The 26882-nt window shown below is 43.4% G+C and overlaps 1 protein-coding gene across 3 annotated transcripts in view; it reads right to left on the bottom strand.

The window, feature by feature from the left end:
* Positions 1 to 26882, bottom strand: part of LOC145350155 (sodium-driven chloride bicarbonate exchanger-like) — a 256118-nt gene that overhangs the window by 93837 nt on the left and 135399 nt on the right. For all 3 annotated transcript variants that reach the window (XM_080199161.1, XM_080199162.1, XM_080199163.1), the window contains one exon: positions 14767 to 14924. In XM_080199161.1, the coding sequence (XP_080055287.1) occupies positions 14767 to 14924 (158 nt within the window). The remainder of the gene's footprint in view (positions 1 to 14766; positions 14925 to 26882) is intronic.

Genomic DNA, 26882 nt, shown 5'->3' with positions numbered 1-26882 from the left:
GAGAATATTGCAAATGATGGTGACTTCATGCCTTATACCTCTTCTCAACTCACTGTTCATCCTCATCTTGTTAGCTGGCATGCTGAGTACTGCTGATGGCATGACCATGGATCTCATGCTTGCCACCCCAAACCTGTTCCCTCGTACCAACCTTCCCTTCTAACTTCTTGCTGTCACACAAACGAGGTCGGCTGTCTGCATATCCACTGCAGCCCAAAGAAGAAGCAGCAGCATGGCAGTGATGAAGAGGTCCTGTCACCTAATGTGATGCCCACGAGTACTAGCTCAGATATTCAAACGTCTAGAACAGATTTGGGATGAACATGTGGTGATTCACTGGGCAGAAGTGGGCTGCAAATAAAAGAGGAATAAAGGATAGTATGGATGGAGTAATAAGGGATGGCATGTATCTTCGCTCTCCAAGAACATCAGTTGCAACTTCCTGCCTGGCTGCAGCCCCTGCATCCCTCATACTCTTTGTGTGAACAGGTCACTTCTGCTATGCCTGTGATAATGATGTGGCAGCAACTGTCTGACGTATGCCCCAAAAATACTGAGTGCTCCCACTTTCCAGTAGGAAAGATTCCACAAAGGCTACTTACCTGTAACAGGGATGCCTGGCTCTTTAAGCAATTCTACTGGTTACAAATTAGAAATAGAGTTGGAATATGCACTATAAACTCTCCAGTTCAGAATTCCAAAAGTCAGGAACAAATGCTGCCTGGAATCATAGAAATAGCCTTCAGGGTCATGATCCTTCCTCCTCCAGGGCAGTGACTTTGGAGGGGAGACTATCCAGTCCAAAGGCTCTGGTAGGACAGCCCTGCACCCACTGGACACCCAATGTCATCAAACAGAAAGCGGCAGATGGTAAGCCCGAAGTGCTCTTCAACCTTAGGAAACATTTCTTTCAGTGAATGCTGAGTGGGCCAGGGATGGTTGCATGTCAATTTGTTGTAGGCAAAGGTACTCAAGTATAACTCAGTGACTGACTGATCTGCCTGCAGTTATTGATAAACTAGAAGGTCATACGTCTGAAAGTGAGCAGCAGTTTCAAGCTTTGCTGTATTTCTGCTCCTGTCTGCTAGTCCTACAGGCTCCTTAATTACAAACTTTGACATGTTTTAGAACAAAGAAAAGATACAGCACAGGAACAATATGGGCAAAAGGTCATGGGTCCAACTAACAATTAGGAATCCCTGCAGGCCCTTCAACCAACCAAGTCTGCAGGGATTTCTAATCCTTAGTTAGGCCCACTACTTACTGCCTCTATGTGATTTCTATCCTTCTTGTTTGCCTCCTGTACATGAGTCCATCAAGATATGTCTTGAACTTTGTTAACATACCTGCTTTCACCACTTCACCATTGGCAGTACGCTCCAGGCACCCTCCACCCTCATGTGAAAATCCTTCCCTGCAAGTCTTCCCTAAACTTCCCCCTCTCACTTTGAATCTATTCTCTCTTGTAGCTGATTTATGCGTCTGATAGATATTAATAACTGGCGTACACACCTATGGTTTGGCATTCTAACATTATTTTACAATCCAGAAAAACTAGGAATTGTTTAAGGTTTCATTTCAATAGAAAACAGGCTAGAGAATTCATCATTCATAGATTAGGTAAATTAGTTTATACAAAGAGCCACAATTAGATCAATATTTGAAGCGAAAACAGTAGTACAAAGCTGTGTTAAACATTTAATTAACCTTTCTTAATTGAGATGCTTGCTGAAGAAAATAATTTCATTACTGTGTGGGAATGGACTATATGTGATTGTAGTGGACAACAATGCAGATTCACAGCTTGATAAGGAATAAGAGCATCTGCACTGAATAACAGATCTTACAGGCAGCTTTGGACATGAATAGCTGATAGTGGTATGAATGAGAGCTTTGGGACTTAGTACCAGACGGTACTGGAAGACCACAACTAGTCTGGAAAGAACAGCTTCTTAGAATCCCTACAGTGCAGAAGGAGGCCATTTGGCCCACTGAGACTGCACAGACAATAATCCCACCCAGGCTCTATCCCCCCAATCCCACATATTTACCCTGCTATACCCACCCAGTCACTAAGGGGCAATTTATTGTGGCCAATCAACCTAACCAGCACATCTTTGGAGTGTGGGAGGATACCGGAACACACAGAGGAAACCCATGCAGACACAGGGAGAATGTGCAAACTCCACACAGACAGTCACCCAAAGCTGCCCTTGAGATATGATAAGAACAAGATGAGGCAAGAATGATTAAATGTTACGTGCGAAGGTTCATGATATGAATGGCAGGTAATGACATTAAAGGTGTAATTTTCAACTAAAAGTTTATACATAGACTTTGACTGCCTGATAGACCATTTTGATGTTAAGTAAACCTTAATCGGGTCAGAAAGCCTTGTCAATGATTCATCCAGGTAGCCACCTTTGAACAACAGTATAATGTAAGAGACTACTGGAAAGTTCCAGTCAGTAGGCCATAGAACAGAACTCTGAAGGAAGACACTGGTCAAGAACCCCTGAGGAGTTAGAAGAGTCAAGAAGACTTGGAGACCAGGAATAAAAGTGGAAGAAAAAAAGGAAGAGATGCTTGAGTGTGAGTAAGTTGGTGGTGTTGTGGTAATGTTTAGGCATCCAGGGGACATAGGTTCAAATCCCGTCATGGCGGCTGGTGGAGATTAAATTCAATTAATTGAGGTTGCTTTGGCAGTCAAGGTGAAGGATAATCCTAAGAGCTTCTACAGGTATATTAAAAGCAAAAGGATAGTAACGGATAAAATTGGTCCTCTTGAAGATCAGAGTGGTTGGCTTTGTATGGAACTAAAAGAAATGAGGGGTATATTAAATGGGTTTTTTGCATCCGTATTTACTAAGGAAACTGGCATGGAGTCTACGGAAATAAGGCAAACAAGTAGGGAAATCATGGAACCTATACAGATTAAAGGGGAGGAGCTGCTTGCTGTCTTGAGGCAAATCAGAGTAGATAAATCCCCAGGACCAGACAGGGTATTCCCTTGGACCCTGAAGGAGACTAGTGTTGAAATTGCAGGGCTCTGGCAGATATATTTAAAATGTCGGTATCCACGGGTGAGGTGCCAGATGATTGCAGGATAGCTCATGTTGATCCGTTGTTTAAAAAAGGCTCAAAAAATAATCCAGGAAATTATAGGCCAGTAACTCTGATGTCAGCAGTAGGTAAATTGTTGGAAGAAGTACTAAGAGAAAGGATCTACAAATACTTGGATGGACAGGGACTTATTAGGGAGAGTCAACATGGCTTTGTGCGTGGTAGGTCATGTTTAACCAATCTATTAGACTTTTTCGAGGAGGTTACCAGGAAAGTGGATGAAGAAAAGGCAGTGGATGTTGTCTACATGGACTTCAGTAAGGCCTTTGACAAGGTCCCACATGGTAGGTTAGTTAGGAAGGTTCAGTTGCTAGGTATACATGGAGAGGTAGTAAATTGGGTTAGACATTGGCTTACTGTAAGAAGCCAGCGAGTGGTAGTGGAGGATTGTTTCTCTGTGTGGAGGCCTGTGACTAGTGGTGTGCCACAGGGATCAATGCTGGGTCCATTGTTGCTTGTCATCTATATCAATGATCTGGATGATAATGTGGTAAATTGGATCAGCAAATTTGCTGATGATACAAAGGTTGGAGGTGTAGTGGATAGTGAGAAAGATTTTCAAAGTTTGCAGAGGGATTTGGACCAGCTAGAAAAATGGGTTGAAAAATGGCAGATGGAGTTTAATGCAGACCAGTGTGAGGTATTACACTATGGAAGGACAAACCAAGGTAGAACATACATGGTAAATGATAGGACACTGAAGAGTGTGGTAGAACAGAGGGATCTGGGATTACAGATACATAATTCCCTAAAAGTGGCATCACAGGTAGATAGGGTCGTAAAGAGTGTTTTTGGAACATTGACCTTTATAAATCAAAGTTTTGAGTATAAGAGTTGGAATGTTATGGTGAGATTGTTTAAGACATTGGTGAGGCCGAATTTAGAGTATTGTGTGCAGTTTTGGTCACCTAATTACAGGAAGGATATTAATGAAGTGGAAAGAGTGCGGAGAAGGTTTACAAGGATGTTGCTGGGACTTGAGAAACTGAGTTACAGAGAAAAATTGAATAGGTTAGGACTTTATTCCCGGGAGTGTAGAAGAATGAGGGGGGATTTGATAGAGATGTATAAAATTATGATGGGTATAGATAGAGTGAATGCAAACAGGCTTTTTCCACTGAGGCTAGGGGAGAAAAAAACCTAGAGGACATGGGTTAAGGATGAAGGGGGAAAAGTTTAAAGGGAATATTAGGGAGGGGCTTCTTCACACAGAGGGTGGTGGGAGTGTGGGATGAGCTGCCAGTTGAAGGGGTGAATGCAGGCTCACTTTTAACATTTAAGAAAAACTTGGACAAGTACTTGAATTAGAGGGGTGTGGAGAGAAAAGGTCCACGTGCAGGTCAGTGGGACTAGGCAGAAAAATGGTTCAGCACAGCTAAGAAGGGCCAAAAGGCCTGTTTCTGTGCTGTAATGTTCTATGGTTCCAATAAATCTGGACTTGAAAATTAGTCTTAGTAATAGTGACAACCTGCAAAGGAAATCCACCATCTTTACCTGGTCTGGCCTTCATGTGGGCTGTGTGACATTAGTATTGTGCTGTTTCTACATGTTCAGGTGCATGGAGAGGCTGTGTGCACCCATATCAGTAATGAATGCTATGTAGGTCATGCAGAAAACCGCTGCCTGATTCTGAGGGAAGAAGTTATGTCCAGTTTGGCATGGTGTGAATTTGTCATCTTATGTGCCTCAGTTACTATTCTCCAAAATGATTGGTTAGAGGATGCAGTTACTTGCCCTTCATTAAGGTCCATAATTCCCTTTAGAGGATGCCACACTGCTTTGGATTTCTAATAATTGCAATAACCAGTGCAAAAGCCCATTAAAAAGTCAATGGGCAAGTGTAATGTTCAGCTATCATGGGATTAGGACTAGACCATTTAACTCCTTGAGTCCCTTCTGATATCTAGCGAAATCATGACTGATCTATGACCGAACCTCATATAGGCCCTTGTCCCATATCCATAACACCTTTGGAAAGCAAAACTTAGTCAATCTAAATTAAAATTTATCTAATGCCATTTGCAGAAAAAGGTTTCAAATTTTTACCATCCTGTGTGCATCAAATTATTACATAATTTCATTCTGAAAGGCCTGCCTCTAAATACCTTTAGTTGCAGTCACCCCAACCTGTGGAAATAGTTTCTCTCGCTCTTGTTATTCATTTTCCATAATATTTCGAAGCTTTGTTCCAATCACCCATAAACTGCAAAATTCTAGGAGACACAAGACTAGTTTGTGCAATCTCTTATAAGAACATAAGAACATAAGAAATAGGAGCAGGAGTAGGCCATCTAGCCCCTCAAGCCTGCCCCGCCATTCAATAAGATCATGGCTGAACTGTCGTGTCTCAGTTCCACATTCCCGCCCTCTCCCTATAACCCTTAATCCCCTTGCCTATCAAAAACCTATCAACCCGCGTCTTAAAAATATTTAGCGAGGCAGCCTCCACCACTTCAACGGGCAGAGAATTCCAGAGATTCACCACCCTTTGAGTAAAGAAGTTCCTCCTCAACTCCGTTCCAAACCGTCCCCCCTTTATCTTGAGGCTGTGCCCTCTAGCCCTACTGTCCTTTCTGAGCGGGAAGAGTCTCTCAACCTCTATCCTATCTATCCCATTCATCATCTTATATGTCTCAATGAGATCTCCCCTCATTCTTCTAAACTCTAACGAGTACAAGCCTAGTTTATTCAGCCTCTCCTCATAGTTCAACCCCCTCAACTCCGGTATCAGCCTAGTAAACCTCCTCTGCACTCCCTCCAAGGCCAAAATATCCTTGCGTAAGTGCGGCGACCAAAACTGCACACAGTACTCCAGCTGCGGCCTCACCAGTGCCCTATACAGCTGCAGCAAGACCTCCCTACTTTTATATTCAATCCCCCTCACTATGAAGGCCAGCATCCCATTTGCCTTCCTGACCACCTGCTGCACCTGCAGGCTGGGTTTTTGCGACTCATGCACAAGGACCCCGAGGTCCCTCTGCACCGTCGCATGCTGCAGTTTTTCGCCATGCAAGTAATAGTCCTTCCTACCATTATTCCTACCAAAGTGGACAACCTCACATTTGCCAACATTAAATTCCATTTGCCAGTTCCTGGCCCATTCGCCCAGCCTATCCAGATCCTTCTGCAGACTCTCCACACCCTCCGCACAATTTGCCGTTCCCCCAATCTTGGTGTCATCAGCAAATTTCGACACCCTACACTCGGTTCCCTCCTCCAGATCATCTATATAAATGGTAAATAGCTGAGGCCCCAGCACCGACCCCTGGGGCACTCCACTAGTCACCAACCGCCAATCCGAATAGCACCCATTGACCCCCACTCTCTGCCTCCTATTTGACAACCAATCCTCTATCCACGCTAACACCCCACCCCCAACTCCATGCCCCCTGACCTTCTGTAATAACCTCTTGTGAGGCACCTTGTCAAACGCCTTCTGAAAATCAAGAAACACCACATCCACCGGCTCTCCTCTATCCACCGCCCTAGACACATCCTCATAGAACTCCAATAAATTCGTCAGACACGACTTCCCCTTAACGAAACCGTGCTGCGTCTGCTCTATCAAACAATTCTCCTCAAGATGCATTGCTATTTTCTCCTTGATGACGGATTCTAACATTTTACCTACCACAGACGTTAAACTAACCGGCCTATAATTCCCTGCCTTTTGCCTGCCACCCTTCTTAAACAACGGCGTAACATTAGCCGTTTTCCAATCTTCCGGCACTTCCCCGGAATCCAGCGACGTTTGGAAAATAATCATCAAGGCATCCACTATCACCTCCGCCATTTCTTTCAGAACCCTTGGATGCATTCCATCCGGTCCTGGGGACTTGTCCACAATCAGTCCCTCCAGTCTGTCGAGCACCGCCTCTCTAGTAACAATAATGTCATTGAGACCCTCCTGTCCTACCATCTTTCCATCGCTAACACCCAGCAAATTATTCACGTCCTCCTCCATGAAGACTGAAACAAAAAAGTTATTCAAGGCCTCAGCCATTTCCCCATCCCTTACCACTAAGTCCCCCCTCTCATCCTCTAAGGGTCCAACGTTCACCCTAGCCAGCCTCTTCCTTTTTATATATTTATAAAAACTCTTGCTATCCTTTTTTACATTAAGCGCTAGCCCAGCTTCATAGTTTATCCTACCCTCCTTTATCAACTTCTTTGTCAATCTTTGTTGACATTTAAACCTCTCCCAATCCTCCTCTCACCCACTACTCTTAGCTACTCTAAATGCATCCGCTTTTAATTTAACACTTTCCTTTACCTCCTTCATTATCCACGGCTGATTATCTCTCCTCCTACGATCCTTTTTAACCATCGGAATAAATTTCTGCTGAGCACCAAGAAAGAGCTCCTTAAAGATCCTCCACTGCTCCTCAGCAGACCTACCTTCCAACGCGCTCCCCCAATCAACATTCGCCAATTCCTCTCTCATCCTACCGTACTCCCCTCTGTTCAAACAAAGGACACATGTCCGGGAACCCACTTTCTCCTCCCCCATCTGCATCAGAAACTCCACCATACAATGATCACTCTTCCCAAGAGGATCCTTCACCACAAGGTCCCTAATTCTACCCGCCTCATTACATAACACCAGATCCAAGATAGCTCGCTCCCTTGTCGGCTCCAACACACACTGTTCAAGGAAACTATCCCGACAGCATTCCAAGAACTCTTCCTCAAGCCCACCGCGTCCAACATGGGTCAACCAATCAATATGTAGATTGAAATCCCCCATAATTATAGCCGTTCCATTCCTGCACGCTGCATTTATTTGCGTGTTAACAGCCCGCCCCACCTCCAGATCATTATTTGGGGGCCTATAAACAACACCCACCAGCGTCTTCCTCCCTTTGCTGTTCCTAATCTCCACCCACAACGATTCCACTTTCTGCTCTTTGGTTACTATATCATCCCTTACTACCACCCTGATGCTATCCTTAATCAGCAGAGCTACGCCCTCCCCTTTTTCCTCCTGCCTATCCTTCCTAAACACTTGATACCCCTGGACATTCAGCTCCCAGTCCCTGTCACCTTGCAGCCACGTCTATGTAATGGCCACCAGATCATATCCATTTGTGCTGATCTGCGCCACCAGCTCATCCACTTTATTCCGAATGCTTCGTGCATTTAGATAAAGTGCCTTCATCCCAGCCTTCACCTGTACCCTATTTGCCAGAACGCCACCAACCATACTCACTCCCCCTACTCCCTTTATTATTGGGACATCCTTGGCCTCTTCCCTTACCTGTACCCTCTCCTTTACTTTAGACCCCATAATGTCACCTACCCTCGCACCCTCCCCCCCCCCGATTAGTTTAAAGCCCTATCTACAGTCCTATTTACATGATTCGCCAGGACTCTGGTCCCAGCACGGTTCAGACTAACCCCATCCCACCTGAACAGGTCCCACCTACCCCAATACTGGTGCCAATGCCCCATAAATTCAAACCCATTCCTCCCACACCAATCCCTGAGCCACCCATTCACTTTCTTAATCTTATCAACCCTACGCCCGTCTGCACTCGGTTCAGGCAGTAGTCCAGAGATAACCACCTTGTCGGTTCTACTTTTTAATTCCATTCCCAGCTTTTCATACTCCCTCCCCAGATCCTCAGTTCGCATCTCCTCATAGTTTACCATTGGGGTCCTAGTATGATTCTTGTAACCAATCCAAAGCTGCATTCTCAGCAAATTTAATATATCATCCAACGGTGTGGTGCCCAGAATTAATCTCAGGTTTGCTCTAACCAGGCTTTTCACAACTGAAGCATGATTTGCACTGCTTATATTCTGGTCATCAAGATGTAAAAAAAAAATTGAATTGGTGTTTTAGATTATTTTTTCTACCTGCCTCTTTTCATGACCTACATACACAGATGCCTCTTACCTTCCAAGAGTCTCTCTGGATAGAGAGAGAGTGCAGAGAGATGAAGGCAGCCAGTCTTACATCTAAAGCAGAGAAAATGCTTTCTTTATTATTCAACACATTGGAGCTGATGCCCAGATTGAAGAGATCAATACTGAGAGAATTTAAACAAGGATGGATGATTCACCTAGCTTTAGTCAGAAGGTGGAAGCTCCAGGATAATCCCCACCATGAATGTATATTGAAAGGAAACAGAAACAAGGCCAACAGAAATAGTGAATAGTTTGGACTTATAGTTTAGAGTGTAAGTTGCCCACTGGACAGTGTTTAGCCAATGTTACTTTTAATTTAGTTGTTGCAGTAAAAGTTTTAAACTTGAAATCTTGTCATGTGATCCTTCCAGTTGAAGAAATGGAAACTCAAATATCCTTTACAAGTTATCAGTCTTCATTGGGATAGTTGCATAGCTTGAATGAATGGACAAAGCTATGGCAAATAGATTTCAATTAGGCAAATATAAGAGCGTCTACTTTCGACCTAAGAAAGCTAGAAAGGCTAAGGAAGTAGCCTTTCTAGCTTTCTTAGGTCGAAAGTAGACGCTCTTATATTTGCCTAATTGAAATCTATTTGCCATAGCTTTGTCCATTCATTCAAGCTATGCAACTATCCCAATGAAGACTGATAACTTGTAAAGGATATTTGAGTTTCCATTTCTTCAACTGGAAGGATCACATGACAAGATTTCAAGTTTAAAACTTTTACTGCAACAACTAAATTAAAAGTAACATTGGTTAAACACTGTCCAGTGGGCAACTTACACTCTAAACTATAAGTCCAAACTATTCACTATTTCTGTTGGCCTTGTTTCTGTTTCCTTTCAATATACATTCATGGTGGGGATTATCCTGGAGCTTCCACCTTCTGACTAAAGCTAGGTGAATCATCCATCCTTGTTTAAATTCTCTCAGTATTGATCTCTTCAATCTGGGCATCAGCTCCAATGTGTTGAATAATAAAGAAAGCATTTTCTCTGCTTTAGATGTAAGACTGGCTGCCTTCATCTCTCTGCACTCTCTCTCTAATTCATGCAGACTCCCTTGTCTCTGTGAGTTTCAGGAGCATATGAAAAAAACCATGCAACCTTATACCATAATGGCTTCCTATGATCGCTTCTCTTTCAAAGCCCATTTCCATGGCAATGTGAATCACATGGGCCTTATATTCAGGTCGAAATACTAATTAGCTATCTTCTAGACCCACAACACCATTCCATCTTTTAATTAAACAGACAGTTTAAAATGTAACTGTTTACAACACCTGACTTTCTTAATGTCTCCCTAGGACTTGAAGACTAACCCTATTAACTGTCAGTGCAGCTGCTCAGATCATTGTTTGCAGGTGTAAATATTTGGCACCTTCTTTCCAGTAAAACAACTTGGGCTCCCCTTTAACCTTTAACAAGTAATGCACTCAAGCTTATTGTCAAGCAGAATTCAGGACAGGTCACTTGACCACCTTGACTTTTCCATTTTATCCTGAATTAAAGAAAACTCCAAGTCATGACTTTCTTATAAACTCACTCTGCGAGGAGCACGATAAGCAAACCCTGGTGTGCTTTTAGTAGGCTCCCAGGGGAGGTGGGTCACTTGTTCAAAGGCACTCAGTGCCTGGTGAGGGATCTGGCATCAAGAGCAGGGGACCCACAGAAAGCCAACTCCTCCCCTTTCCCTTCCCTCCCCGCTCTGCAACTCCCCTCTCACCATCACTCTCCTGTCCCTGGTTCTCTCATCAATCCCAGGCTTCTGGTGGATGTAGCACTGCCAGCAGCTACTGTCTCCCCAGTGGCACTACAAAGAAGAACTATTGCTCTGGATTGGATAACACTGCTCAGCTTCCGCCCCATGGTATTTGACTCAAGAAAAGACTGGCCTGTTTAAATGTCTGCATGGCACAAGATGAGCCTTCTCAACCAGCAAAAGATTCCATGCCTAGTAGCTGTTTCACATTTCTCCCTTTCAAACATTACATTCAACTCGATCATATTATGATTGCTATTAGATAAGTGTTCCTACATGATTAGGCTGTTAAATAAATCCGGTTCATAACACATTACTAAATCTACTATGGCCTCTCCTTGTTGGTTCAATGACATTATTGAAGAAAATTATCCAAGGCAGGACAAAGAAATTTATCATTTTTCTGACCTGTGTTAGTTGTTTGTCCCAGTCTATGTGAAAGTCAAAACCCAGTAAGAAGTCTCACAACACCAGGTTAAAGTCCAACAGGTTTATTTGGTAGTAAATGCCACAAGTGGGACTTCTTACTGTGTTTACCCCAGTCCAACGCCAGCATCTCCACATCAAAGTCAAAACCTCCAGTGAAATTACTCTGCATTTGCTATAAGATTCTCCAATCTTGCCTATGACCACCCCACTGGCAGTGAGAATGGAGAATTTGGCTCTCAGACAAAAGTCCATTCACTGCAGAGGTACAGGAGAATCCCAGCTGCGGATGAGGTTTGAAGTTTTCAGTGATTAGTCCAATCTCTGCATTTATACAATCTACCACTTCAGAACTTACGGGGGCTACAATAACTCCCAATATGGTCTTTAATCCTTTTCTATTTCTTTATTTTACCATGACATCTCTGTTGCCTGCCTACCTTTCTTTATATCCTCCTTTATCGCCAAAGTGATTTCATCATTAAGCATTTACGTTCCCCTTCCCCTCTACTACTTCCCCTTTCATTCCTTTCAACCTTATATTTGGTTCCTAGTTTGACCATCTTGCAGCCATACCTTGGTAAAGCTACCAGGTCATACTGTCCAAGGTGAATTTGCACCTGCAATTGACTTAATCTGTTCCTTATGCTCCATTCATTTGCCCATGACTGCAAAATCTAGTCCATTATTTCACTGCACTATCAGTGATTCATCCATCAAAATAACTATAATAACATTAGTGTTTAAAGATTAACAGACTCCCCTATATGGTAAGGCTAAGAAAATAATGAAATGCTCTTTAACATTACCCTTTATTTGGTCAGCATTTGCAATTTACATAAATGCAAAGTGCAAACGCACTTCTGTCAGTTTTCTGAAATCATACTGCTTCTGTCACAGCTTTTTAACAATGAGAAGAAGTTAATGCTGTAGCAAATGGAAAAATAAAATGAACAAAACACTGCTTCCTTCTGACACAAGCTCATTTTCTCACAAATAAACCAATTTGATACTGTTGGTTAAGGTGTAGTAATTTTGTGTTAATATTTGTCTTTGGGAGTAAGTAACGTAAGATGCTGGTGATTATGAATTTCCTGCTTGTTCAACAACAAATGGAAACTATTAAGTTCTTCCCAAGATTTGTTGATTGTCAAATGGTACTAACTGAGCACAGCTGTTCCAAAAGCAGCAGGAACAGGGATTAAGATGATTGCAGAAGAGAAAATCATTCACAGAACGAGTAATAAGTAAGTTGTACAATGAAATGAGCAGCATGGGTGTAGCATCGGATCTTTCTCTACCAGAAACTTTAGAGAAGGATGTGGAGGAGCAGCATGGGAAATGGACATTTAGGAATCATGAATACCCACTGCAGTATGAACATCATTAACATCACCCTCACCTGGTCTTCAGAGAGGAACAATCCGTACAAGGATTGTGCCTCAATGTGAATACGATCTTTGACCTGCTGCACACAAACCTGCATCCATGGAACAGTTAAATGCCACTTTCAGTGGAAGGGATGGCTGCTTTAAACTTCCAGGACACTGGATCCTTTCAGGCACTAATTAGAAGGATCTGTACCCACATCATTACCAAAACACTGACGTAACAGAAATCCTCTCATCCCTTACATCTATAAACATTAAGCTGAAAATCTGCATAGAACAGCAGAGAGACAGGCCAACTCAAATGTTCCAGTTTTCTGCATTCCACAAATTCAGTGTTTCAGTAACTGCATACAAGTTACCAGTTTTGTATCTGACAGTGCTTTCCCTTATATCAAGAAAGGGTTATTACCATCTTAGTCCACAGATGATGTATGACCACCGGCAAACAATTATGCAACTCACCCTACTTTCCAGATGCAGTAGCCATGGTACATAATTCACGAAAGAAAAATACAAGATAGGCCCCTGGAAGCAAGGGTTATTTGCTCCAAATCATATGGATCATGAGAGCTCAGACCACCCTAACAAAGAGTTTTGTATGATGCATATTCATGAGGTAGAAATATAATACAAAGGGCTTTTTAAAGTAATATTTCCTACATTTAGGACATTGTGGTTAAAAAAGTGCATTTTTATAAAGAGACTTTTGTAACCTCAGGTTGTTCCATTGTGTTTTACCGCACCAAAGTATATGAAGTGTAGTCACTATTGTAGTGAAGGAAGTTAGTAGAATATTGCTTTCCTTATACTGTTCAAGATTGCTATTTAGAAATGTATGTTTGCTTGTCAAAGAGGACCTGCAACAGCCAACTATGAGAGATGAGTGGAACATTATCTTGCTTGGAGTACACTGAGCACTCAGCAACCCTTGATGCTGCAAGCAGAACAAGCAGCAGACATGTTTAAACAGAGGAATTGTTTTCATCTCCACCCTAGACTCCCAACCCAACATCAAAAACTCCTATTCCTTACATTCCACCTCACTCACACCAACTGAACTGGCCAGTACAAAACCATGGCAATTTTTCCCTCCTCACATCTAAGCTTCAAACCCCTAATCCTTTACATCATCAAAACCATATATTTCCAGCTCCATGGCACTCCTACTTCCATCCCTCCTTGACCCTTACTGTTGATAAAATCCTTATTCACAATATACATTCCTAGTTGCAAGCATTAGACTTCCAACTTTTGCCTTTTGTCCATATCATCATTCTTCCACCTCTCAATTGTTGCAGGAACTTTTATCTACCTTATCCTTCCTCAGTAACAGTAATTCTCGGTCTTCCTAATCTCCTATTGCTAACCTGGGCTTAATTAGCCCTGCCCCATGAATAAGCCCTGACAACATTAAGCCTCTCTGAGTATCCTTTGATGGGCCAAGCCATTCAAGGCCTTTATCACTGATAACCCCAACTGCCCCAAACACTTCCCTTGCTAATCTCTGGATGTTTAACCTCAACAACCTCCTTCCTATCTCAGATCACCACCAAAACAACTCTTCTACTTTTTACAGGTTTTCTCAAGTCCACAAAAACATTATAGGCAAATGTTCCTCTGGTAATATGAACATTTCCAAATTGACTCAAATAATACTTCATTACAACCAATAACAAGAAACAGCAAAAAAAGTTTGACAGGATTTTAACAGTACATTTTACTTACTCAAAAAAATTGATTTTTGTCCTCACTGTGGACATGTACCCAAGTATGTAATTTATTCAACAAATTCCCAATTAGCTCAGTTGAAACCATTCAGATTCAAAAGTCCCCCAATGTTAAGTAGAAAGAACTGCACAGCTCTGGGAAAGTTAGATCACTGGTGTACCCCTTAATCCCTGAGGATTCAGTTGGGTAATGAAGAGAATGCTCCAACATTTTTTTGTCTGGAAAACAGACAACTTTTTAGACTTGGTGACCAACTTTGGAATACCAACATTTTAGAGTTTTCAGAGCTGGAACCTGACAGGGAACACATCCTTGCATATACCCTGGTACGCCAGTTGAATTGTCTTTGTTTCTGATTCAGTACATACATCAAGAATTGTACATTACCAGTGAGTTACATGCATTCTGCATTTAAGAGACTAACCGTGTTGGAATAGGAACTTCCGCAACTCCTGAGAGAACAGCAGCTGGAGACAAACGGACAAATGCTACTATTGAACGATCCAAAAATTCCAGTTCACCAACTAAAACATTTGAAGCTTCTGCACCTGCAGGAATCTTTTTCATAAAGTGCATATCCACCTGAAATAAAAGAACAGGATCACAAATGGTTATTATATAACTTGTGCATTCATGATACATATCTGAAAATTAATAATTTTATTCCATACATGCTATTCCAGTTATAATTTTTAGAGAAATTAAAGTTTTATATATCATTAGTTTTAAGTTTGTGTCTACTGAATGCAAGCCAATGTGGAGCTTCCATCTGGAGACTTGAACAATATTTTCTAAGAGAGAAAAAAAAGCAATGAACTTCAAAGTAACTTCTGTTTTGAATCAATTACAATAAGAAGAAAATGCTGCTATACAGATCATTGATGGAATGGATTGCTCTTGGTTCCCATGAGTGATAGCATCATGACTTACATTACAATTGAGCAAGTTTCACAATATTCAAAGTGAGTGAAATCTGACAATGGTTTCCTACTTCCAGAAGGTGAAGATTATGAAGAAGAAGAGATTGCAAAAGCACCTTCCTACCCACGCCAAGGGCTGGATTTTACAGCCCCCCGTAGCCATGGGTTGGCAGGTAGCAGATGGAAGGGAGGGCATTGCCCATAAAATGCCATGTCCCCACTACCACTATGATTGAACGAGCAATGAGATAGACACACACCAAGGGGCCACACCAACATTTTTCATAGTGCAAGCTGTTGGTGGGCAAGGGTAGTGGATAGGCTACTTCTTAACCCTTGGCCCATCGAAGGGCACCTCCTGCTTTCCACACTCCCACTCTGGCTTTCCCCCAGGTCTCCAACATCAATGCAGAGCCAGCTCCAGCAAGACCCTGCAGAGTTACCTCTGGTCCCAGCTCCAGTGTAACATGCTTTGCTGCAGTCTTCTCTGCAGTATTGGCAGTGGCCACCATTCCCCTGAGCTGAGCACCATCCTTCACTCCATGCTGTCCCTTCATCCCTCCCATCCCCTTGGACCAAAGATGGGCTCACCCCAAAATTTTACATGTGGGGACAAGACCAATGCTCCCAATAAAAACTCCAGTCCCAAAAGGATGGGAGGGGGTGGGGTTACAGGGAAGTCAGGTTGTGGGATTTGACAGTAACCAGGGAAAGAACCATTTAACCGGTACCCAGTGGTTAGAAAAAGTGTAGAGTCATCAAATAAAGTTACTGCATATCTGGTCATCCTACCCACCCCATCAAAACCCTTGACCAACCTCAGATTCCTATACCTTTACAAAGTTCCTCACAAAGACTTTAGGTTTAATTTTGTCCAACTGTAACAGAAATCTTGGCAAGGTATTACGCGAACCAGTTTGGAAGAGTGAAATACCTTCTATTTTTCTTCCTTGTCCCAACACTAAACTTCAGACTGAACTGCACGTATTTTCTGCTTACATCCATTTTACATATGTTTTACACTATTGCCTGTACCAATGTGCATACAAAATAGCACAGCCAGGAAACCCACAATTTACATTACAACTGTGTGTAAAAATCTAGGTCATTGTGTTTCTGCTCATTCTGACTGGAATGATTTTAAAAGAACAAATAACTTTGTATTACATGTGGGAGACCAAAGTTTCTAATCATCAAATTATATTTACTTGTGTTTTGTTAAAAGCAAGGAAATGTATGCATACTAAGTACTGATACCTGAGAGTCATAAACAGAATGGGTAAGGAAGAAGCAAGGACCAAAAGGTGACAGATGAGTGGAGAGAGCAAGAGTCAGACAAGGTAACTGAGAGAGACTTTCAGGAAACAATCAAAAAATACCAAACACAATGTTTTCAGAGATGTCTTAGAAAGTTACAAATTAATAATGACAGGTCTGGGATTTCACCACCCCCACTCAGTGCTGTTGACTCCATGTATTCATTCATTCCCTTCCTCTGATAAATAAGTAACCCACAATAAATCAAATCCTACATAAGCCTTCAATTTCTGCAAACCACAAGTTCCCCTCTACCGTTATGCCCGATAAAATGATCCCTGTCACCATGCTGCCTACATTACAATAGCATTTCTGCCAACTCCAGGACCCATATGCCAATCCTACCAAAGCTAGAACCATCCTCCATTTTATCTGAAGGCAGTGTCTCCACAAGGACAACCAAATCCCACTCCCCTCGTGGCCAGAATTTTGGGAATCAAAATGTGAGTTACTCTCCCAGCCTGTGACCTGCTCTTATAGTTACAATATTTATATGGCTGGTCCAAGTCAGTTTCTGGTTAATGGTAAGTCCCTGGTTGATAGTGGGAGATTCAGTGATGGTAATACCATTGCATATCAAAGACAGATGGTAGGATTCTCTCTTATTAGAGATGGACATTGCCCAGCACTTGTCACTTATCAACTCAAGCCTGAATGTTGTCCAGGTCTTGCTTCGTAAGAGTATGGATTGTTTCAGCACCTGAGGAGTCAGCAATGGTACTGAACCTTGTGCAATCATCTGCAAACATTCCCACTTTTCACCTTAAGATGGAGGGAAGATCATTGGTGAAACAGCAGAAGATGCTTGGACCTAAGACACTACCCAGAGGAACTCCTGCAGAGATACCGCAGGACTGAAATGATTGACCTCTAACAATCACAACCATCGTCCTCTATGCTAAGTATGACATCAACCAGTGGAAAGTTTCCCACCTGATTCCCATTGGCTCCCGGTTTACCCAAGGTTACTTGATGTCACACTTGGTCAAAAGCTGCCTTGATATCGAAGGCTGCCACTCTTAGCTCACCTCTTGAGTTCACCTCTTTTATCCATGTTTGGATTAAGGCTGTAATGAGGTCAGTGCCAAGTGGCCCTGGTAGAACCCAAACTGAATGTCAGTGATTAGGTTATGGCTGAGCTACTGGGCATTTTTCCATATTATCAATGCTGTAATGTACTGCACAGCCAAGTTCCAGCAGTTCATGGAATAAAACACATCCGTATGCCACCTTATCGCACTTCATGGAATGGGCTAGTTGAATGCGCAGTGCAAACATTCAAGGCTGGTATGAAGAGGCAAAAACATACTTCATTAGAAGCTAAAGTGGCATATTTTCTACCAGCTTATAGAACCATCCACATACTACAACTGGAATGGCTCCAGCCAGCTGCTAATGGATTAACACTTTCGACCAGGTTGCCATGTAGTTCCGAGTTTGGCAGAGAGGACGGAAATAAGACAGAGTTTTCAAAAATGGAACCAAGATTCGTCAAAACTAGAAAGAGCATTTGAAATAGATGATCCAGGATTTTGGTAGCAGACCAAATCGGTTTTCAGGGGCCAGGTTGGGGCCACTGTCTTACGACGTGAGTTAGTGAAGAAATATGTAAACCATTTAAGTAGATGGGCGCCATCCCAAGAGCCAGTCCTACTAACCAATTGTGCCAACAAGTGAGGTTGCTGTTTCTCCAAAGGATGAAATGGTTGATTAGCCAGTGATAGGTCAGAGTGCTTCTCCCAATTAAACTGAGAAAGATGAGACATGGATTCCAGGGGAGAGCCCTGGTGAAGCAAATCCAAACGAAGCTACTTCAATGGTCCAATTTCAACCAGTGGAGCTGGTTCCCACAGTCAGAGAATGTCTGCTGACACACCGTGTTAAAATGTTCATTGTTGCTATTGTTTTGGGAATTGTTTAAGTGAGGGATTTAAAGGGGGAGGGATATGGTAGCTGGCCCCTTTAAGGGGCAGACATCAGAAGGGACATGTGACTTGAATGGCCAATGGGAAGCGAGTGTGGGGTCTTGGTGCAGAGCCCAGGCTTTTGCTGCCAGAGCGTATCCCAGAGCTGGAAGTGTTAACATTGTGAAAGTACTCTGTATGCAGTTATCTGCTAGGAAATAAACCGTTGTAGTGCATTGTACTAATTGTGGTCACCAATTCTTGGGTGGAATTTTCACCCAAAACAACGGTGCGGAAATCAGAGTGATCCGTACTGGTCCATCAGGTGCGCTGCACACCACAATCTTCACATTTTTGGACAGTTGCGAGTCATGCGCTGGTACTGGCTGGGGTGTGGGGGGTGCAAAACATGTAACTGAGCCGGCTGCTGAGAGCTTGGGCACTGTTTTGCACTGATCTCACAATGCACTGTGAAGCCACACCCTCCCCACTACGGACATCAGAGCCCCTGCCTAGTGGCATGTTCCCCCACCCCCAGCCTAACACGGGTCACCAACATCAAGACATCGGAGCCCCCCGCAATGGTTTCCCCAGCTTGATCCCCATCATGACCCACGACATGCCTCCCCATCATGCCCCCCTTTAAACTCCACCTCTGCATGACTGCCCCAACACAGCTCCCCACCCAGCATAGTCTCCCTCTGCATAGTCCTCATGACATAGACCCTCCAGCATTGCCCCCCCACTCAGGCTCATCCCCACCCAGGCCTTACACCCAACTGAAACTGCCAAGGTATCCGGTGGGCACTGTCAGGTAGGCACCTTCCGATGTGCTTTGCCCAGCCATGCCCCTGACCACATGGGAGCTTCAATGGCTTCCGAACCCTCGGCATGGACATTGTGCCCGATCTCCACTAGTGGAGATCAGCTGTTATTTGCCCCCGTGTGATGTCCCGCCAAAGAGGTGGGAGCATTCCAGTAGGGCAGACAATCATGTGCCCATCTCACTAATGCGATTAGGATTCAGTTAACCTCATGCTAATCAGCCTCTGGGTGCGATCCAGTTTGTGGCAGTAGAAAGGGATTGGGATGAATGCATGTTTGCTGCTGGGCGTGGAGCCGGTTTTTAGGCCAGCGTGCTATTTTCTTCAATTGGCACAATCTGCGGCAGGCGCAGCGAGCAGCGAGGTCCAAAAATTGTCCTGCTTACAATTACTACAGTCAGAAAAACTGGTTTGGCATTGACTAGACCGGATGCTGATTTTAATGTGTTGGTGTTAAGTACAATAATTAAATACTTTATGATTTTAAGAGCAAAGAAAACATATTAGAAATTAAATCTAGAGAAATGCATATTTGATTTCCCATCTTTACATGACCCTAAGAACATGAAACTAATCATTTAAGTAATGCACCACATGATAATCTCCCTGGTAGGTATTATGGTGCAGCTGGTCCGCACATTCTGTTAATTAAGGATGATGTTAGTACAATAAAGATCACCAAAAATTGGCCACTTGGTAGAGAGTAAGGAGGATTTCTGTTAACTGCAGGCAAATATCAGTGAACTGGTCAGATGGGAACTGCTTGGCTAGGGTGCAGCAAGTTCTCAAGCACAAGCCTTCACTGCTATTTCCGGAAAATAGTGTCAGGGCCCACAGCCTTTGTACAGTCCGGTGTCCTTCAGCCGTTTCTTGATATCACATGGAGGGAATTAAATTGGCTAAAGACTGGCATCTGTGATGCCAGAGGAGTCAGAGATGGAACATCCACTCAGCCCTTCTGGCTGAAGATTTTTGCAAATGCTGTCATGGTTAGCTTCCCAAAGCCCAAAGCACAAATCTTAGCACACTGAATAAAAATAGAATTTGACTTATTCCGTCACTGTAATCTGAATTCCCTACATGGCATAAACATACCTATTATTATAAATAACATATTCCCAAATTCATGAATAAATATCTGTTGACATATGTTCGAACAATGTATTTGTGCTTAGCTGCATTTTTGAAATGAATATTCATCTCAACTGATACATTACTTCATATGCAAACATTAATATAAATCACAGAAATACTCCATGAATTTGTGTTCTACATTTGATTGTGGAATTTATGTAATCCTCTTCTTACTCACACACTATTAACTCACAGATAAATGCCACTTAATTTATATGCTGTTCCATCCTCACAGTCTACTGCAATGCGTCAAAAATAGCAACGTAAGGTGGCAGTCAAAGCAAAGAGATCAGTAGAATGGCCGTCCTGGCAACTACCGTACTGAAATGCTGAAAGATTTACACTGAATTAACCCAGAAACTGCAATATCGTGACTGCTGTATTCTCACAAGCAAAGTATAAAGTATAAAATTCCCTCTTAATTAACTGAACCCTTAGCTCCAAATCTTTCCTAATTCCTTTGTAATAAATTCAATCCTCCAACTGCTTTGCTAATGACCTACTTTTGTCTGAATTTGCATGTTTTGCAGTTTTCAACACTTTCAAAGATTTAACCAAAATAAACTCTGAGCAGAATCTCTAGTTCTGGTGGCTAAGTTTGGTGGCAAAACAAAGTGAGAGTGATTTTGACTGGGAGTGCGAAGGCTGACCACGTGCGATCTTACACTGTTCAGCTCATTCCATATGCATCGCTGATTCTCGTGGCAGAAGCAGGCAGGCAGGACCTTTAGGATAACCACCAAGTCATCACAGTCAACAAAGCATAAGAGTCAATGGGCTGCCTCCACCTCATCCATGGGTGCTGCATCTCAACATAGCAATCGAGAAAGGTATTGCTTTTGCCTGGGCACATATCATGTAAGGCATTACTTGCAACTCTGAAGAGGTCATATGGACTCTGTTTTCATATGGACATTAACTCTGTTTCTCTCTCCACAAATGCTGCCAGACCTGCTGATATTTTCCAGCATTTCTTGTTTTAATTCCTTGCAGCTCACCATGTTGTGACCCTGAAAATGTCAGTGAGCTCACTGCATCTCTTGCTGCAGTAGCCCCGATGTGAGATGTGGGTCAGTGCAGGGCATGCTCGTGGAGAGTTAAAGCTGCTTTATGTGGCAAGAAGCACTTTAGCTGCAGTATCAGTGTAGAAAGGGTGAAACTCAACACTGTCTTCTCAACAATAGAAAACCAAACACTTCCCTACATGTTTGGAGAAAGCTGTGATGAGCACATCCAACCATTATTGGTCTTCCTCACTGATCTGTCATTTTGAGCTAATATACAGGTATAAGCTGCAAGTAAGGAGGCAACAGAAAGTTAGCCTTGACTGAAAGAGTCAGTGCGTGTCGGATTAAAGAGGTGTGTGTGTGTGTGTGTGTGTGTGTGTGTGTGTGTGTGTGTGTGTGTGTGTGTGTGTGTGTGTGTGTGTGTGTGCAGTTGACTGAAGCCTTTGTGAAATATCACATGGAAATTTGTTTGACCTACTCATCTCCTTATCAAGGGTTGCAGTGGGCCTCGCATAAAGGGTTTGCAAACAAGGGCACCAGAACTCATTGAAAGATTTCAATCTTTGTCTATGAGATGAGAGAGAGTAGAATGGGCCTGGATCTGGACCATGCCGAGGACTGTGAGGTTATCCAGGTGAAGCATCAGCAGCTCTAATAGGATTCTGCAAGGTCCATGCATGAAAGGTATTTCTCTTGTCTGGGATGTTTAGAATGCCAGATCACACTCTCACACTGATACTGAGGCTATCAAAACTGAGGCTTATAGGAGTCTCTGTGATTGGAGGGTTTGGCATGGTTGTTACTCAGCAACCCAAGGTGCAGGTGAGGTACTCTCAGCACTCCAAAGTAACCTTGAACCTTTTTGGTATGATGAAGATGTCAAGGGATATGGATTTACTATGGGCAAGTGGCAATCAGAGGTGAGGAAGAATATGATGGCCAAATAGTGTCTTCATTCTGCTTCTCCCTGTGGACCCATATATCTGGTTCCACCTGAAAGAGCACTCTGCGACGTCTGCCCCCCCATTGGCAGCAGCTGTAAAAGTAATAGGAGTGCATCCTAGCCATGGTAAGAATTGATTTTGCTTCCAAGTTGCTATCATATAGACTGTATAAGAACATGGGGGAGTCTAATTACTACATATAGGTATCCAAAGTTGAGGGAGAAGAGAGTGTTTTGCAGGTTCTGATGTGCATGTTAAGTGCCAGGTCTCTGTAGATCAGCACAGTTTGGAGTACACAAGGATCAAACCACCAGCAGGGCAGACATTAAATAGTGCAATTTAATCTAGCTATTATAAATCAAGGTAAATGAGATGAGAGTATAATATGTTACAAAAAAGAACTGGCGTCTCTTAGCCAGCAGAGGATAGAAACCAGATAGTAAAGGAAATGCCTCAGCAGCTTACTCTGCCTGGAATCCGTTACCCGTCAGATTGTCAGGGGCCTCTCTACTGCATTGCGACTCAATGGCGCCCTGATCCTTTCCATTACCAGCCCTTCACCATCCTCATCATCAAACATCTCCTTCAGGCAAGACATTTCCACAAACCCCTCCCCACACACCCCATCCCCCTGCTTTGTGCAGGTGCAGCAGACAATGATAATCCAGGACACTCTCTATGATTGGAGAGCCCCACTTGATTGGTCAAACTTTTGAACATCACATTTTGGAAGTCTATCAACTGCTCAGTCGTGGACCTTGTGAAGACACCAGCAGCATTGTAGCTCTCCTCAGCAGCACTGTGTGGATGGCATCCTGGTATCATCAGGCAGGTCTTCTGAAAACATCCTTTGTCTCCAAGGAATCAACCCTGCAACGGCCAACATCCTTCAAAGACCTGTGGCACCTGTCAGTACTTCAGAATGTAGATATCATAAATGCTCTCTGGGAACTGAGTACAAGCATTCAGGGTTTGGTCTTTGATCATGTATCAGCTGCCCATTCAAAGAATGAAATCATTTTCTGTTGATGAATGTGACTGACTGCTGCCAGGGGGTCTCAAGGCCAAGACGTGCAGGGAATAGAAACCTGCATTTACAGGAAACCTGATATTGCCGCAGAATCCAACGGTCTTGTAGCTTGGCTTTCGGGATCCAGGTAGAATTGGACAAATTGGTGCATTCTCCTGAACATCTGTTACCTTGTGGATGCACTTGTGTTTCATTGATAAGGATATGCTGCCCTGTGGGGCCCTGGAAGGAGCCACTGGCCGAGAAGTTTAAGGCAGCGGTTACAATGCCACCAGCATAGACTTGCTTCCTGGTCCTTGCAGAACAGATTATGGTGAAGCTGGCAAACATGAGCAACCATGTTCTGGAATGTCCTTAAGCACTTCTGGCATTGCCATTTGCCCATCTATAGATAGGTGTACTGTATGCAATATACCTGTGGTCAGGCCAATGTTTGCTGCTGCACTGGCCTCTTGTTGCCATAATCCTGACCTTCTTGAGGTCCCACTGCTCAGGCCATTGCTCCTCCAGGTCTTCTGCCAACTTGCACTGGTCTCTTCTCTTCCCCATCTGAGTGAGAGCCAGTATCAAGGCAGAATCGTCCAGGCCTTAGTAGATGTGTGAATGAATTGTAGTAATCAATCTGGTCAGCATATTCTTTTCAGATTCTCCTCTATCTCTGGGCCACTTAAGCTCTGTGCCTGGCTTCCATCATAGGATCCTCACTCCATCCTTTCCAGGTGAAGGACATCCTTGAGGAATAGAGATGTGTGTTCCTTCGTGACTGCACATGAAAACATTCCCAGCTTGGTCACTGTCTGCGCAGAGTCTGCAGATTCTCCCTGTGTTTGCGTGGGTTTTCTCCGGGTGCTCTGGTTTCCTCTCACAGTCCGAAAGATAGTTTATAGTTTTTCTATTAGTGTGACAAATAGGCTTACATTAACAATTAAGTTTCTGTGAAAATCAGATGTCCTGGTTAGGTGCATTGGCCATGCTAAATTCTCCCTCAGTGTACCAGAACAGGCGCTGGAGTGTGGCGACTAGGGAATTTTCACAGGAATTTCATTGCAGTGTTAATGTAAGCCTACTTGTTACACTAGTAAGTAAACTTTAAACACATTGCTTGACTGGGTGCTGACAGCCATGTGCGAGAACTCTCAGGCTCAGCTCGCTGCGATTACCCTCAAGACTGTATAGAGAGACCATTGCTTTGGCAGCATAGAAAGACTTATCATTTTGAGCACTTCTCAGCCATGCCCGTTTACAGGATGGAAGCTTGGAGTTGTGAGGTTGCTGTCGTCCACCAGGCACCCATGGAAACATTCACTTCCCTCCCTCCCTTCATCCACTTTTCTCCTGGCCTTCATTTACTTCTCTCCCTCCATCCTGCTCCTTCTCTCCCTCCATCCTTCTCCCTCCCTCTCTCCCTCCATCCTTCTCCCTCTCCTCTCCCATCCTTCTCCCTCTCTCCCTCCATCCTTCTCCCTCTCTCCCTCCATCCTTCTCCCTCTCTCCCACCATCCCTGCTCCTGACAGCAACAAATGGTATATCACACAGTAGTTCGAGACCTTGCTGGGATCTTGATGTTTTGAGACCCGTGAATCAGGGAGCAACTTCCTGCAATGTAGCTTCACCATAGACAGCAGAAAACAATTGAACATCATTCTCATCCTGTTGCCTCATGGTGGTTAGTGTCTCTCTTTAGTAGGCTAATTGTGCTCTCCTTGAACTCCACCCTACTGAAAAGACCCTCCCCTACTTTGAAGTGTTGCAATTTCAGAATGACAGTGTTAATAACAGTGAATACAAAAATAGTGTGGATCACATTCCAGACTTGCTCCAACAACTTCTATTCTCTTCTGTCATTCACCAACTTACCCCATCACCCTTGATCCACCCGATATAACTATTCCTCTCCCCTCTATCACACATGATCCACCCATGTTAGCCTTTCACCCTTAACTATCTCCGTCCCATCTGAGCACATGCCTATACTTACCCTGGCCCGTCCCGTTAGCCGAGCTATCTGTTTCGTCTGCTTCCATGTCCACACCCATGAAACCTTCAGCTACTTATTATTACCATGGAACTGGACAATCTACTGCATCCCAGTCTCCGCTTGCATTGTGACTGCTTCCTACACCCTGGGTTCAACATTCTGGACCCCACCATAAGACAACATCCAACTGATCCTCTAGGAACATCTCCTTCCCACCATCTATCTCTGGAAAACCTTTCCCCCATCCAACCAAAGGAACCCCAAACACAAAAAGCTATGTCCTTCCCTCCATCCCACATACCTGCATTCTCGCATTCCCTCACTGCCTCCCTCCCTGCACTGGATAGCCAATCTTCATTCCCTGGCTAACCTCCCTCCCTTCTACCCTTAATCTGCCTCCCATATCAAGCCTTCACTCCATCCCATCACCCTTAGCCTGTCTCCCATGTCCAGCATTTAGTCCAGTCTTCCATCCTTAGCCTGCCTCCTATGTCCACCTTCCACCCTCCTCCTCTCCTCTGCTGGTCTTGTCTCATGTATCCCTCCTTCGCATATATTGGCTTCCCAGCACCTGATCTCAGTCAAGAGGGGATCATGGAAGAGATCAATCTTGCCAGTTGCATGCCACTACATACTGTTGTAAACATAAATATTCTAAATTTCTGCTAGCAGGGAATCTAATTTTGAGGGGAATTTAATTCTACCAAGCTAGCCTTTTAATGAACATGCATGACTTGCTAATGCATACAAAAGGGCTTCCTAACATTGATCATCGGGAAACCCAATCCTCCTTTAATGTCCTGAGAGAATAATTGCAAATTTTCATCCCGCCATCTGGAAACTGAATTTTGACCTCATGCCAAGTTAAATTCCCCTGTCCGCCAAGCTTCACATTGCTGGTGGGACCGGAGGATTCTGCCTTTAGCTGCTAAATTCTTTCTGCATATCTGTAAACAAAATGCTTCAACCTATACCTAGAGGCAAAAGTGATTTATAACCAAAAATAAAAAAGAATGTTTCAGTGACTCCCCACTATTTCATTCTTCTCCCTGTGTGACTGCTATACTATAATACCCTAACGGACAGGCTCATTGTCAGTCTTCTATATCCTTGAAAACAAATTTAAGGTTGCCATTCAGCTAAAATTACTCACATTTTATAGATTTTATATTCCGAAGTTGAGTCAGAGTTTCTTTGAGTCATCATGCACACAGTCACTCAGAATTTTCATAGTAATTTCAGTTCTATCTAACATGTCCTTTAATTGTTTTATGGTGTGTGGGTGATTTCTGTGCAAAAGCAGTTACTTAAAGAGACCGACTCATGTGCAGTCTGGATGAGAACATTGAGGTTTTGCAGCTGCACAGCTGTGGGGACTCTCGGTATCTTTTTCTCTAAAGCTTTTGTACCTCCATCTCTATGGTTATCTACAGAAATGTTTATTTCTGTCTATACATGTGCACCCTGCTCATTCTGAGTTA

The sequence above is a fragment of the Carcharhinus amblyrhynchos genome, chromosome 11 (genome assembly GCF_965287045.1).
Source record: "Carcharhinus amblyrhynchos chromosome 11, sCarAmb.v2.hapA, whole genome shotgun sequence".
Taxonomy (NCBI): domain Eukaryota; kingdom Metazoa; phylum Chordata; class Chondrichthyes; order Carcharhiniformes; family Carcharhinidae; genus Carcharhinus; species Carcharhinus amblyrhynchos.
This window is presented reverse-complemented; position numbering and strand designations above follow the sequence as displayed.